Source organism: Danio aesculapii, chromosome 3 (assembly GCF_903798145.1).
Source record: "Danio aesculapii chromosome 3, fDanAes4.1, whole genome shotgun sequence".
NCBI classification, from domain to species: Eukaryota; Metazoa; Chordata; class Actinopteri; order Cypriniformes; family Danionidae; genus Danio; species Danio aesculapii.
The window spans coordinates 33,829,607-33,845,715 of record NC_079437.1 but is presented as its reverse complement, the minus strand read 5'-3'; the positions used below and the strand labels follow the sequence as shown (position 1 = coordinate 33,845,715).

Sequence of the window (16,109 nt, the reverse complement as noted above, 5' to 3'; positions counted from 1 at the left end):
AGTATACATCAATGGAAAGCTTATTTATTCAACCTTTGGTTGATAAATCTTATGTTTCTGTCATCTGGCAATGAAATAAATATAAAAAATGGCCAGAAATGTGGGCCACTAAAACTATACTGTATTTTAACAAGTTTCAACTTTAAACTTTCAGACATTAGGAATTGAGACAGCAAATAATTGAGACTAGACAGCAGATGCAGAGAGAGCATGCAAGACATTAGGGAACATAGATAAGGTTTGTCCAAAAAGCTGCTAAAGTGTTTAATGGGACTATAGTAGTTAAATTGGCAACATAATGCTAAAATAATGATTGTATAATTTCTTTTTTAAAACACTCCCCCTGTCTGCCATTGGTCAGCTAAACTCAGAGCCCTAAACAAACCTCACACAATTGGGATAATCGGGAGGTTTTGATAGGGCCACAGATACACAATGTTTACATTTTTGAGTAGAATAAACCTCTAGTTTGCTTTTAACAGTAGCTGTGGGATCAACAAAGAATTTAAGACAGTAAAGACACACTTAAGATTTAACGCTTAGATTAAACATTACACAAGTGACTCACTCAACAAGACACTGTTTATTCTGCGCTAAGCTGCTCACACTGTATTTACTATACACTCTTAAAATGGATTTTTCAAACAAACTGTGTTGTTTCAAAGCATGTCTGTGTGTCTGTTTTTGGGTTTCTTTTAAGTCAGTGTAATTACTCATAACAGAGTCTTATTTTGTAATTTTTAATAATTATTTTTAGGGTTTTTTTACCATTTATTGGGCAAGGATAGTGAAGGACAGACAGAAAAGCATTGGGAGCAGAGAGAAGGGAAGGGTCAGAATAGAATCTCGAGCCGGGAATCAAATTTGTGTCGCCGTGAGCACCATGGTGCTATATGTCAGCGCACTTAACCACTAGGCTATTGGCACCGACAGAGTCTGGCATTTAAACTTTTTAATTTAATTATGTAAATTTTATAATTTTTTATTATAAAATGTTTATGTCGCTATTAAGGTGGCATATGGTTAAATTGGGTAAACTCTTAAAAATAATGGATGTTTATTAGTATCGATGCTAAATCATTAACGTTCGTGGAAAATTTTCATTCTATAAAAAGTTCTTTAAAGTGCTCTGGGAGGCGTCACGGTGGCACAGTGGGTAGCACGATAACCTCACAGCAAGAAGGTTTCTGGTTCGAGCCTCGGCTTGGTCAGTTGGCATTTCTGTGTGTTTGCATGTTCTCCCCGTGTTGGCGTGGGTTTTCTCCGGGTGCTCCGATTTCCCCCACAGTCCAAAGACATGCGCTAAATTGGGTAAGCTAAATTGTCCGTAGTGTATGTGTGTGAATGAGAGTGTATGTGATGGGTTGCAGCTGGAAGGGCTTCCTTTGTGGAAAAACATATGCTGGATAAGTTGGCGGTTCACTCTGCTGTGCCAACCACTGATTAATAAAGGAACTAAGCCGAAAAGAAAATGAATGAATGAAAGTGCTCTGGGAAACAAACCTTACAAAGTAAGCACATGTTTCTGTTTAATAAGTGGATTGTGTCAAAATGAAGATTTATAAACTAATTTCGAGAGGAGCACGTGATCTGATTGGTCGCAGCTTCCCTTGAATAATCATTGCTAGTCTAATCAGATGAATTCTAGCCTCCAAAAAATAAACCCATTCATCCTACCTTCCTTATCTTCATTTTTGAAGAAACCCCCCATCCACCCATCTCCCCCTTTCCTCCTTTTCCCAGGAGGAGCTCTCAAGACCTGGTTTCGTACCCCTGTCATGCTACATGACCGGACAGAAGCCCTGGGCTCAAGTATCTCCAAACTCAGGGTACTCTCCCAGGACAGCATGCCAAATCTGCAAAATATGTAAAGCAATAGCTAAGTGTGAACTCTTAAAGATTAACTAAATTGATATTATATAGTGGTTTATGTAATAAAATATTAAGTGAGTCATAGGCGTGCAATAAAAGAGAAAAAAATGTTCACCTTAAAATAGTGAGCGTTCTATAAAATTAAGTAATTTAAATGTTCATTAAGAATTACCATTCCTTATTGAGACTAACAGTAACACACACACTCCTCAAAGTTAGAAGTTGGACTTTTAATACAAATTGTGCACTTGTATTACCTTTTGTACAAATTTGTTTAAATCTACTGATGTTCATCTCCCTGTCATCACTACCAGTTTTTTCATTGAAAGATGAAAGAGTGCAAATAAAAAGACTCATTTAATATTAATAGGTAATTTCACCCATTGCATCACCCTTAAGGGTTTCATTTTGTGAAAACAATGGACTGCAAGGATATTATTTTTTTCTCATTACACATCTACTTCCCCATAGGGTAAATAACTACAAAAGGATACATATTTATTTACCCATAAAGTAAGTAAAAATGAAAAGATACTAAATATTGATTTGAGTCAAATTCTATTACCTCACTGAATAAAAAGTGTTAAGATCAAACTAGAAAGACATTTAAAGGATATGGTACATATTCTGATCAAACCTGCATTTTAACCCTCTGCACGGTGTCACCATATGGCAAAATAATATTTATATTAATTTACCTGCCACTGTTTCTTTAAGATCAACATAAACAATTGTTTTTGTTGGAAAGAGAAGACCTCAGTTTAGCCAATGATGTGCTTTGGTTAAGTCACAGGACATGCATTGTTTTTCTGTAGCGCGATTTCTGACAGACTGGCGTTTATTGTGAGTAGTTGCTAAATGTAAACGTTAATAAAAACAAAGGATCAAATTATGTCAGATCCACAAAAAACCTGAAACATCACCTCCAGTATGTTATGATGACATATTCACAACTCTTTTTTTTTTTAATCAAATTAGTTTTTTGTAAATCGATCAAATGTGTGTGTTGCCAAATAGCAACACTGTGCAATAGTGGAACATGCAATATTGCAATAGGTTAGCTAGCTAGCAAGGTCAGCTGTGAACTTTTGAGTTGTAACAATAACAACATGAATGCTAGTAATATAATGTTGATTAGCTGTATGTTAATGACATTTGCATTATGGATAAAATGCATTAATGGCAATACTACTTTTGAATAGATATGAATACAGGGAACAGTGTATTAGTGAGCACCACCATGCTCAGTGAAACAAGAAAAGGACAGAACTGGAGATGAAAGTGAGGGTGAGATGGGTTTTAGTGACCATGAGAATGATGCAGATTGGACATTTGATAGAGAGAGTTCAGGTTAGTTAGCGCAGAGGCAGATAAGACAGCCGTAGTATAGTATAATATATAAACATTATTAGTAGTTACATAAGTAGCTACATTATTGTGATGCATCTGGATATACTAGACTTGTTATTTATTTGTTATAATATTTACTGGAGACACTATTTATATTTATTGCATGCTGTATACATGATAATACAATATTATGATTGTTTTCAATAATATTCAGCAAAAATAATGGAATAAATGAAAACTGTTGGAATATTAGTTGTTGGAAAGTGTGTATAAGGTGTCATTTATAAGTTATGTGTTGAAGCTTATAATACTGCAACACCAATAAATCATTTCAAACAACTAAATTATATTATTAATTATAAGGAAAGTTTTAAATTTGAAATTTCTAAGTTAGATCCATTGTTGGACGTTGTTGCCATATGGCAACATTTTATAAAGTACCTTAAACAATTTATTTTTCCTATTTTTTTTTACAGCACTTCAAGTTAAGCCATTTTAAGAACAGAAAAACAGTCAAATATTTTTTAAATATTTATCATAATACATGCGGTAGAGGGTTAATGCACATTACAATCGAAGATAAATACAGCAAAAAATGTAAAGTATGATTAACCGCTGACCCCTCGTGTGTTTTTTTTTATTATTAATGTGACTAATTTAAAACACAACGCTTTAATGTTTCCATTGCAACACATTAAGTTTATCACAACACTCCACAGCCCTGATGATTTATATGTCGTTTTCTGGTTTATTTCCACTATTCTGCAAATATTGACAAAAGCCTTGATTATATTATGCAACATCTGATATTACGAATCCCAAGTATGTGTAAGAACAATACTTCATTGTTTAAACAGCTTAATAATGATCAAATTTTATTAATATATATGAATTACACACCTTATAGGGATTGTTTAAAAAAAGAAAATTCTTCCATCATTTACTTATTCAAACCAGCAGCAGATATTTTGAAGACTGCTGGAAAACTGTAACCATTGACTTCCATAGTATTTGTATTTCCTACCATAAAAGTAAGTGTTTACAGTTTCCAGCATTCTTCAAAGTATCTTTTGTGTTTAACAGAACTCATATAGGTTTGAAACAACTGAAGGATAGTTGAATGATGACAGAATTGTCATTTTTGGGTGAACTATCCCTTGTAATCGCTCATCAGCCAATCATTATCACAGTCATTGCTGTAGCAAAGTAAATAGTTAAACTCAATTATGCTTTTATAAAAATAAAACATGACGGCAGTAGACCACATTACATGCGATGCAACCAACATTTGAGCAATGCTGGCCTGTTCAGTCATGTCCCAATGTTATTCGCCGGGACCCCTCATATTTGCACAGAAAACAGCCCGAATGATCTCATCCTTGCTTATCTCTGTAGCGTGTCAATAAAACTGAGGGCATTTTCAGCCACTTCATAACACACGGATCCACTTTGTCAGCTTGTCAGTCACCGTGCGTTATGTTTGAACCTGAAGGCACTTTTTAATTGAACATGGATGGCGTTACATGATATACACTGTGTTTCTGGAGCATTATTTCTGTCACCCAGTTGCTTTATCTGCATTGTGTGATTATTTCCTGTAATTACGCTCATATCCTATTGCAACACTATTATCTTTAGACATGTTGAATAGAGTATCATGGGGCTTGGCAGGAAAAACCATCGGTTATTTTTGTTGTTGAATGTGAAAAAACAAGTTAACGGATTATCATTAATTAATTACAGCATCGAGGCGAGCGTTTAATATGCAAAAGAACAGCTGGGGAAAGCTTAGATGGTCTAAATCCGTGGTTAACCAAAGCACGAAATGTTTACTGTGGCCTTGTCTAGTCATAACTAACAACATAGTGGTGGAAAGAGGGAAATGCTATTTCAAAGTGGCCTACTTTGTAATCATTTTGGTTTTGCATGAGAAGTGTTGCGTTATAAGAGCTAATGGCTTCCATACATTCATTGTTGAGCGATTTTGTTAAATCTGAGTTGCATGCCGCTGACAAGTGTCAACAGATTTTGTGAATCTGCTTTAGATATCAGACCTTATCAGACATGCCTGTTGATGTTTTATTGGTGCCAGAACATTTAAGAGCCCGATTTATCAGCATGAATAGTGAACTGACTCAGCACAGAGTTTCAGGAAAGAGTATCTGGCAAACGGTTTGCCAGAAACGATGAATAAACCTGCACATCTGAATGGAAACAAATTAATGCCTTGTCACCTGCTGTGAAACGCAGTAATTGTTATGCTTGTACGGACTAAAGTAGAGCTGTTTCATGTTTCCTATGTTAAACAGGAAATTCACACTTTCAGCACGTCTTCGCTGTTTCTTTGTCGCTCTGTAGGCCTATCAGCATAAAAATCTGACCTAAAAGAATGTGCGTTGATAGTGATGCATTTCTTGGAGACTGATTCAGAGGAAACTGACGCCGGATGCTTCAAAACCTATCACATGTCAAAAATCTGTGATTGTTTATGGTTTTTCTTTGTTCCATCTTAAACTTTGTTTTTAAAGTGTGTTATTTCTCAATCAAATTTTAAATGTACTGTTACGTAACATTCTTGAAAATGTGAAGTTGCTGCAGTTTTGGATGATTTTTATGAAAATAGCCGTTCAGCAAAAAACATGAAACTTACATTTCACTTCATCTGAAATTTTTATCTATTTGACATTTATACATTTAGCAGACATTTAGCACCAAAAGTTATAATGTGTCTGCGCCAACAGCCTAGTGGTAATGTGCGCTAACATATAGCACTGACGTGCTCACAGCAACCTGGGTCGATTAATTTAATACATATTACGTAACTTACAAACTCACTGGCCACTTTATTAGGCACATCTGTCTAACTGCTCGTTAACGCAAATTTCTAATCAGCCAATCACATGGCAGCAACTCAATGCATTTAGGCATGTAGACATGGTCAAGACGATCTGCTGCAGTTCAAACCGAGCATCAGAATGGGGAAGAAAGGTGCTTTAACTGACTTTGAATGTAGCGTGGTTGTTATTGCCAGACGGGCTGGTCTAAGTATTTCAGAAACTGTTGATCTACTGGGATTTTCATGCACAACCATCTCTAGGGTTTACATAGAATCGAAAAGAGAAAGTATCCAGTGAGCGGCAGTTCTGTGGGCACAAATGCCTTGTTGATGCCAGAGGTCAGAGGAGAACGGCCAGACTGGTTTGAGCTGATAGAAAGGCAATAGCAACTCAAATAACCACTCGTTACAACCGAGGTATGCAGAAGAGCATCTCTGAACGCACAACACACCCAACCGGATGGGTTAAAGCAGCAAGAAGACTAAGAACAGATAACAGAGGCTACAATTCATGCAGGCTAACCAAAATTGGACTATAGAAGATTAGAAAAATGTTGCCTGGTCTGATGAGTCTCAATTTCTGCTGCAGCATTGCTAGGGTCAGAATTTGGTTTCAACAACATGAAAGCATGGATCATCCTGCCTTGTATCAACGGTTCAGGTTAGTGGTGGTGGTGTAATGGTGTGGGGGATATTTTCTTGGCACACTTTGGGCCCATTAGTATTTAGCATCGTGTCAACGTCACAGCCTACCTGAGTATTGTTGCTGACCATCTCCATCCCTTTATGACCACAGTGTACCCATCTTCTGATGGCTTCCAGCAGGATAATGCACCATGTCAAATAGTGTGCATCTCAGACTGGTTTCTTGAACATGACAATGAGTTCACCCGGAGGTAACCCACGCAAACGCGGGAAGAACATGCAAACTCCACACAGAAATGCCAACTGAATGAGCCAAGGCTCAAACCAATGACCTTCTTGCTGTGAGACAAGAGCGCTACCCACCGTGCCACCGCGTCACGGTTAGCATTTATTACAAAAAATAACATATGTATATGTATATTTCATTATGAAATTTCTAAAGTAAAATTTACTTACATTTCATGTAAATATGTTTAAAAATGGTTCTAAATCTAATTTTTTATTCTTGTTTTTTTTATTTTAGGTTAAACATCATTGACATTTTCCCCTAAGCTTTCCATATGTGGTTGTTGTTTTCTCATTTATTAACACACTTTCCAGTAGCACGGCTCTCATAGCAGCACACACTATAACCTCATTTCCATCCAAACCCATGCAAACAGGGGACTTTGGTTGGCCTTAACTTTGACCTTTAAAGTCATCTCTGTATGTCTCACATAAGTCACAAACAATCACTCACCAAAACCCCAAACTGAATCATAATTTCTTGTACATCGTCTGATCCTTCAACTCCCTCAGGTGATCTGAAGTCTTTTAGTACCAGCACACATCTGAAAAAACGAAACAAAACAGCAGTGTTTGATCTGTCCCTGTTTGTGTCCCATCTGACTTGATTTTACACACACATGCAGCCCATAATTGAGTGGGCAGATCTTAATGGCTCTGATGTTGATTCCCAGCACATCTGCTTTCCTCTGCTTGATTTTTTTTCTGGACACTGTGTCCTTTGAATGTTCCTCTGTATCCATCCTTCTAAGCAGATCATTTTCAATCGTGTTTCTATTATGTCTTCTGTGCTGACAGGCATCGCAAGGTCTACCAGCGGCAGGCTGCGGAGGCCAGAGAGAGGAGAACCAACGAGTCCTACTGCTAGCGGTGCTGGTAAGTGCTATTGCTAATGCTATTAAGTTACACTATAGATCTGTGGTTCAACTAAAACGGTCTGATCTGGTAGGTTCTTGCACAGGAGAGGAAAAAAACTGTATTAAGAGGATAGTTCACCTAAAAATTAAACTTTAACCACAAGATCTTTTAAAGAATGGTGGAAACCAGCAGCCAGTGACATCCATAGTAGGAAACAAAATACTATACAAGTCAATGGCTAGCATTACAACATTCTCTTCTGGAAGAAAAAGACAGATTTCATGACATTTTCAGCCATAATTTGGACACTTTTTATGTATTTTACCTGTTTGTTCACATGACAATGTAATTTTTACGACTGAAAATGCATTTGAAATTTGAAAACGGGTTTCAAAGTAGACGTTTTTTGAAAAGCCACTGTTACTGTGTCCATGTAAACATCGGAAAATGAAAGTCAGATAGAATGATCGCATCATATGCATGTATTGGTAACTGTTTAGTGATATGTTGATTAAAGACAAGTGCAAACAAACATACACAACATTGGTGGAGCATATGGTAGTGTTGCTGGTCAGGTGTTTCCTAACAGTGTGGATTTCCCATTAGCAATATGTGGATTTTCTTCACATTAAAAACAAGCGGAGACACTTTTTATTACGCTTGTCAAAGTATACATAGAAAGAGCACCAAGCCACCAATGGCAAATTCCTACAGGTACTGTTTACTAAAAAGATGACATTAGTAAATACAGGTGTCCTGACATTTTATCTTACCAAGCAGATTATGCTACAGACACTATGTTTGAATGGTTCTGAGGTTGGGGTTAGAGGTTAGGTAGGTTAGGGCGATATTACAGTTTCATATCACACTACTCCACATTAAAATTTACACTGGTAGCAAAATCTGATAAGTAGCATATTGCGTTGTCAAAATGTGCTACCTACTTTTTAAATGGGACAGTCTGACAAGGTAGGACAAATTGACAGAACATCGGCTTAACATACATACATAATACAAAGTTTTTGGACATTTTTGCAGAAATTGTATAAATGCAGATTATGTTAAAGACTTTGTGTAGATGTGAAACTTTTTTCAAAATGCATGACAAAACATTTTCAGTTTTTAGCTACGTCATTATCGCATAAACAGAGTTTAACATGTTTAAGAACAAGTGGACGGTGAGTAAATGATGACAGAATTTTCAGTTGAACTGTCCCTTTAAGTACAAATGATAAAATATAGTCGAACCATCATGTACATTCACTCAAATTATATATTTTTGCTTGTTCAAACTTCTTATTTAAAATGAGCTGAAACAACACAACTCTTGATATTTCATTGGGACAACCTAATTATTTTTATGTTCAATCCACATAAATTTGTTCAAAGTGTTAAGGGAACTTAATCAGTTTAGGGCAACATGAATGAATTGTATGGAACCCTGCATTTTTTACAGTGTTCCTTGTTTAAACTTTTTATTTAAAATGAGTTGAATTAACACAATTCTTAAGGTTTTTTGGGGAACACTTATTTGTTTTATGTTCAATCCACTTAATTGTAAAAAGTTAACTGATTTCTGACAACATAAAGGAATTGTATGGAACATTTTTTTACAATGATCTTTAGACGTTTTCTTGACTGTTAGTTACTTGATAGTTTTACAGATTAACTTACAGTTAACTTTATAGATACAACTATAGTTGTATCTATCAACTGATTCTATTAAACATTAACATAACCTTACCATACACCAATACTTGAGTTAGTTGATCTGTAATTGTTTACAGTCAACAGAAAAACTAAAGGGGGGCATCAAAATAAAATGTATCCTAAAATGCATGATGTATAGCGAAATTAATATATATCAGATGTTATAAGGAGCAGGGTCCTCTGCTGGCGATGATGATGTCAAAGCTGTGTGTTTAATCAAACTGTACAGAAGTAACCTAATTAGGCAAATGCCATCCTGGGCGGATTATGCAACATGAAACTATGGACGAACAATTCCAAGAAAAAAAAAAAGAAAAGATCCAGGTTAGGTAGGTTAGATGCAGGTTTTCAACAAGGATAAATATAGCTCAGATTGGAAAGCAAAGACATTAAAATTTTAAAAAACAAAACTTCTAGAGATACTCAAAGACAGTAAAAAGCCAAGCTGTTCATGATTGCTGATGTTAGTATGTTAGTATTATAAGTACTATATAGCAGTATCATATAAAACATATATATATATATATATATATATATATATATATATATATATATATATATATATATATATATATATATATATATATATATATATATAACTTTAATACTTATTTTACTACTACCAGTAATAGTAGTAGAAGCAGTATTTTATATCTATATATAAAAAAACTATAGCTTTTTATTTAGTTTTCTGAACAGAAGGCATACAAATTAAAGTATATTTGGATGGATTGATTAAAAAGTGTGCTGCATTGCTCATAGGCTAAGAATTACGATTGACGTTGATTGTAACTTTCCAACACAGCTGTTCACAAAGTGCTTGGAGATAAACTACAGTAAATGGATAGCTGTCAAGACTCGCAAGGCATTCGACACTCATCACCCACGTTTATGCTTGGCATTTGTAAAAAAACACTTTGTCACTGAGTGGAAAATACAATGTCTCAATGTTTTTAGATGTGAAATAATTTTGTAGACTTCACAATATAAAGATTTAAACTTCAGAGCAGTAAAGAAATCAATATTGGTTTAAATTGATCATAAGCTCCAAATTGATAATAAATGGACTCTGGTATTTAACTAAATGCTAAACATAAAATAATTAATGTTTTTTCTATATGCATCACAATATATTTTCATAAAGCAAACAAGATCTTGTGAGAAAATCATGATGGTGAGATTACAAGTTTCTCTGACCCGTTTTTAAGTTTTAGATACGCTGTAAAACAGTCAACTTTATCAAATGAGATGAGTGTAGTTAACTCAAAATGTACTGAAAGTTAAATCTACTCATTTGAAAAGAGTTTTGAACTCAGTGTTAAAGGTAATTAGTTAATTAAATACCTGATTACTTTAACTTAAATGGAGTAAGTTCACAGTACTCACATAGATCAGTTTTTTTTTAACTCAAAGGGTTTGTAGTAATCGGTTTCCTCAAACGGTTTGAGTTGCCTTATCTTATTGAGTTTTACAGTACTCAGTTGGTTTGAGTTCTCTTCATTTATTGGGTTTTACTGTGCTCAAATTGCTTCGTTTACTCAAATGGATTAAGTTCACAGTGCTCATTAGGATTAGTTTTTGAACTTAAATGGTTTGATGCAATCAGTTTCCTCAAATGGTTTGAGTTACCTTAACTTATTGGGTTTTCGCTGTAAATGTACTGTAAGAATCATTTCAGTTTTTAAGAACATTTATTATACTAATACACTGTTTTTTGTAAAGTGGTTTAGTTTTAGCTATGTGTTAATGTCACAGAGGGCAGCGGTTTCAGCACCTGTGTGCTTGGGTGGTTTTCTGTGCAAAAAGGTTACAAATATGTTAAGCAAGAGAGCAACCACAAAGAGCAGCGCAGTTGTTTTACATCTGTTTCTGGAAGCCTTCTTTCACAATGGATGGGTCAATTGATTTCCGATGTATTGTATCTGTGGATGTGTGTGCATTTGCACATATGTGGTTGTGTGAGCACACACACCTACTGAAGCATATGTGTTTGTTTGTGATATCTCACCACTGAAGCATCCTCTCGCAGCGGGAAGCGCAGGCGGCTTTTGCAATGTCAGCACGTCTGCATATGGGCGCTGGTTGAAGATCCAGTGATCTGCCAGACAAACTTCACAAACAAAACATACACATAAACACATGCTCATGAATGACGCACACGGGACAAAGAATGCTAATTAAAACGAATGTTTGTTTGTGTGCCGTCCAAGCACTCTTACATTCATTTAAACCTCAGATTTGATCTTACATAAAATTTCCCCAAACTGTGCGTGTCAGGTTTTGTGTGGTTACAGACGTGTTCATGTTTTTTTTTTTACTCCTCTGCGTGCTTATGTGTCAGCCTGGCAGAAAACAACAAAAAAGAGAGGCTTTTAAGAGAAGAGGCATGAGTATTACTGTAAAAATATAAATAAATATGTTGTTGTTTTAATTTAGCTATTGTTCATTTCACTGTCAGACCTACATTTCAAAAGTGTGAAATGCTCATTTTTTTCTCACTGTATAATGTTGTGTAAAATGTCAACATGGTCTATCTTTGTTATGCATTAAACAACCATGACATGTTGTTGGTTAGAGAGAACATCCTGCCTTATGTTAGACTAAACAGCACCACAGTCTGAATCACTGCATAAAACTGAAGATATTTCTGTGTGTGTGACTGTGTGTGTGTCCAGATTCAGAGATTCAGAAGGTAATTAAAGCTAAACTTTTTTTTTATTCTAGTGTTATGTTTAATCCTACACTCTGTTATCATGTATTATCAGACAGGTAAACCTGAACCACCACCTGCTGTAGAGTTAAACTAAAACAGAGTATGCAATAATAATAATAATAATAATAATAATAATAATAATAATAATAATAATAATAATAATAATAATAATAATAATAATAATAATAATAATAATAATAATAATAACAACAACAACAATAATAATAATAATAATAATAATAATAATAATGATAATAACAACAACAACAACAACAACAACAACAATAATAATAATAATAATAATAATAATAATACAACCCCAAATCAGAAAAAGTTGGGACAGAATGGAAAACGTATATAAAAAAGAAAATAGGGATTTCTAAATTTACTTTGACTTGTATTGCATTGCAGACAATACAACAAACATTATTTATCATGTTTTTTCCTCATGTTTTTTATTTTGTCTTGTTTTTTTTTTGTTTTTTTTGTTAAAATAAACACGTATTGCAATTTTGGTTCTTGCAACACATTTAAAAAAAAGGGTTGGAACAGTTAAGCATATCACTTTGAAATGTTGCCATTCCTTTTCAATTAAACCCTTAAAAGACATTTAGAGACTGAAGACACCAAGTGATGAAGTGTTTCAGTTGTAATTTTATCCCATTCTTCCTGCAAACAAGTTATAAGGTAGGCAACAGTACAGGGTCTTTTATTGTACCATTTTGTGCTTCAAAATGCGCCACACATTGCCTATTGGAGATAGGTTGGGACTACAGGCAGGCCAGTCAATTACCTGTATCCTCCTCCTCCGCAGCCAGGACTTTGTAATCTTTGTAATCAGAATGTGGTTTTGCATTGTCTTGTTGAAATATGCATAGGGCCCCTGGGAAAGAAGGCAACATACTGTGCCCCAAAATCTCTATGTACTTTTCAGCATTTATGGTGCCATCACAAAAGTGTAAGTTAACTTTGCCAAAGGCACTGACACAAGCCAATACCATGACAGACTCTGGCTTTTGGACTTCTGGCTTTTCTTCTTTGGTCCAGAGCACACAGTGTTTGTTTCTCCCAAAAAATACCTGAAACACTGATTCATTTGACCACAGTAGACTACCTGTAGAAGTCGATGGCACTTCAAGACACCGTTAACATAGGGCTTCCTTTTGGTGCAGTACAGTGTTGGGCACGTTCCTTTAAAAGAGTAATTAATTATAGTTACTAGATACTTCTCATAAATAATAACTGAGTTAGTAACTGAGTAATTTGATTACTTGTTACTGAAAAAGGCATCGCTGTTAATAAGGCCGTTTATTTAAAGTGCCGTTATTTACCTAAAAGTTACCTGATTACTAGCCATAAATTTGCTCCTTTCCCAACTTTTTTGGAATGTGTCGCAGGTCTGACTGACAGGAAAGGATGTACATTAACAAATGAAATGAAGCTGACCAGACAAAACTTGAAGTATTTTGTGTTCATATTGTCTGCAATAAAATACAAGTCAAAGTAAATTTGGAAACCACTACTTTCTTTTTTTAATGGTGTTTTTCCATACTTCCCAACTTTTAAACATATTATAAATATAAAAAGAACACAACAAAGTCACTGATATGTGTCAAACTTTCTCCAGCCAGCAAGTGGTGCTATGACTATAACTGAAGATTTATATATATATATATATATATATATATATATATATATATATATATATATATATATATATATATATATATATATATATATATATATATATATATATTCTTTATTGTTGTTATTTAAATGCAGGTACACCTCAAGAAAAGTTTGCATAGTCTCTTTTTTTTAATTGAGGTGTATGCAGCCTGCAGCCCTTCATTCAGTAAGGCAGAATATCTTGCTGTCTACTGCTCAAAATATCACTGCTCAACTACTTTCATTTATTTATTTGCTTGTTATTACTTTGTATTATTACCTGACATGATAGTGCAATAAAAAATTAAAGCAGAATGGTGTTAAAAATTCCAAGGCAAGAACAGTGCTTCACTTCCTGTTTTGAGAGGTTCCATCTTCTGATCAAATTGCAAAGGCAGAATACATATCCCCTTCTTCGCCATCAATATTTTAATATAATATTATAATTAATATCCCAAAATATTCCAATTCCCACACCTGAGCTAATGATACAGCAGAAGGATATAAGTAGGTGGGACTTGAGCTCCAAGTGGGCTATGTAAACCTCCTGGAGTTTTCATTTATTTAATGTCTTGTACACGGCACAAGGTCCAACCTATTGTGTTTTATGAACCCTTAACCCAACCTCACAGTAACCTGTTATGTTTTATTATTGTCTACGGGGTGTCTGTAAGATTTTATTTCAAGGGACGCACATAACCTACACTGCCCCTCCCCATCATCCCTTATTCTTATTTTAATCTCAAGAAACACTGATGCTTGCTGTCAAAGGCTACATTATTTGAGGGCATTTGTTACAGCATTGATAGGATCAAACTTATGTATCCTTTTTAATATTAAGATGTTTTCTTTGAAATCTAAATGTATATTTTCATGCCAGGGTTGCTTATGTGCTGCAAGTGAGACAGAGAAGAGGAAAGCACATCAGCATCAAGGAAAAATCAGATGCACAAGATGTAATTTTTAAAATTATGACATATTAAAATATTTGCAAATAAATGACTGAGGTTTGTGATACAACAGTTACAGTGAAGCATTAATTAAATCCTTATTTTCCACTAAACGAAACAAATCATCACTCGCACCACCAAGTTGTGGACGGCACAAACAAAAATATAATTCTTATTTTTTTGGGGGAAAAAAATCTTTTTGAAATGAATTTCATTTGGTAAAATTTGCATCTTCAATTTAGTTATCTACTACATAAACAAGAATATCGAATAACATCTAAGTTTAGCTGTTTTAAAGAGCGTTTACTCATTTTGAATCTTGTTTTAAACTACATCTATCTGAACTGTAATTTTTAGTGTGTGAAAAAACTGCCAGCAAAACTAAAGCCAATAGATTTCTTTACCTATCGCCCACCATGCAAATACATACACACTTTAAAACACACAAACACACACCTTTATTTATTTTCATTTTTTTTGCCTTGTCAATATATCAACGTGTATACTGCTTAATAATCCATTAATCCATTTAAATTATGGAACAATTAATAAATAAATAAGCTGCATTAATTTGCGTCCTCTCATGGTGGGTACGCACGTTGCATACAGCCATATGGAATGTCTGAATCTCTACACCTACCCAAAACATAAACCCAACCTCAGAGTAACCAGTTGTGTTTTGTTAGCGTCTAGACCTACCTCAAACCCAAACCCAACCTCACAAAAACCTTTTGTGTTTTATTAACGTCTACACCTACCCCAACCCTAAACCCAACCTCACAGTAACCTGTTATGTTTTATTAATGTCTACAGCTACCACAAACCTGAACTCAACCTCAGAGTAACCTGTTGTGTTTTATTATTGTGTACCACCTACTTGTGGCATAAGTCTCTCCCACTTGGAGGTCTCCAGGCTGCAGTGACACCTAGCTACTTGTCATGAAGTGCTGCTTGGATGGAAGTCAAATGTGAATAAACGTATGTTTTTGACCAACATTTTCCATTTTGATTGCATTTCTAGCATAAAGTTAGTATTGGAGTAAGTAAATATCCCCTTAGTCATCTCCAACTTTCTCTTTATGTTCTACGTGATTGAATCTTTATGATGTCTCTGAAGTCTGTCTGAAATCATACAGTATCCCTTTATGCAGAAATGCTGACTTCGGAGCTGCTGCCTGGTAAGGCAATGAGACAACAAGTCAACAACCCAAGTCTTCATATG

The 16,109-nt window shown here is 34.8% G+C and overlaps 1 protein-coding gene across 1 annotated transcript in view; it reads left to right on the top strand.

Annotated features, from left to right (window-relative positions):
• The window catches only part of septin9a (septin 9a), a 132,181-nt gene that overhangs the window by 7,027 nt on the left and 109,045 nt on the right, over positions 1–16,109 (top strand). The window contains exon 2 of the mRNA XM_056453789.1: positions 7,787–7,864. Within this exon, the coding sequence (XP_056309764.1) occupies positions 7,787–7,864 (78 nt within the window). The remainder of the gene's footprint in view (positions 1–7,786; positions 7,865–16,109) is intronic.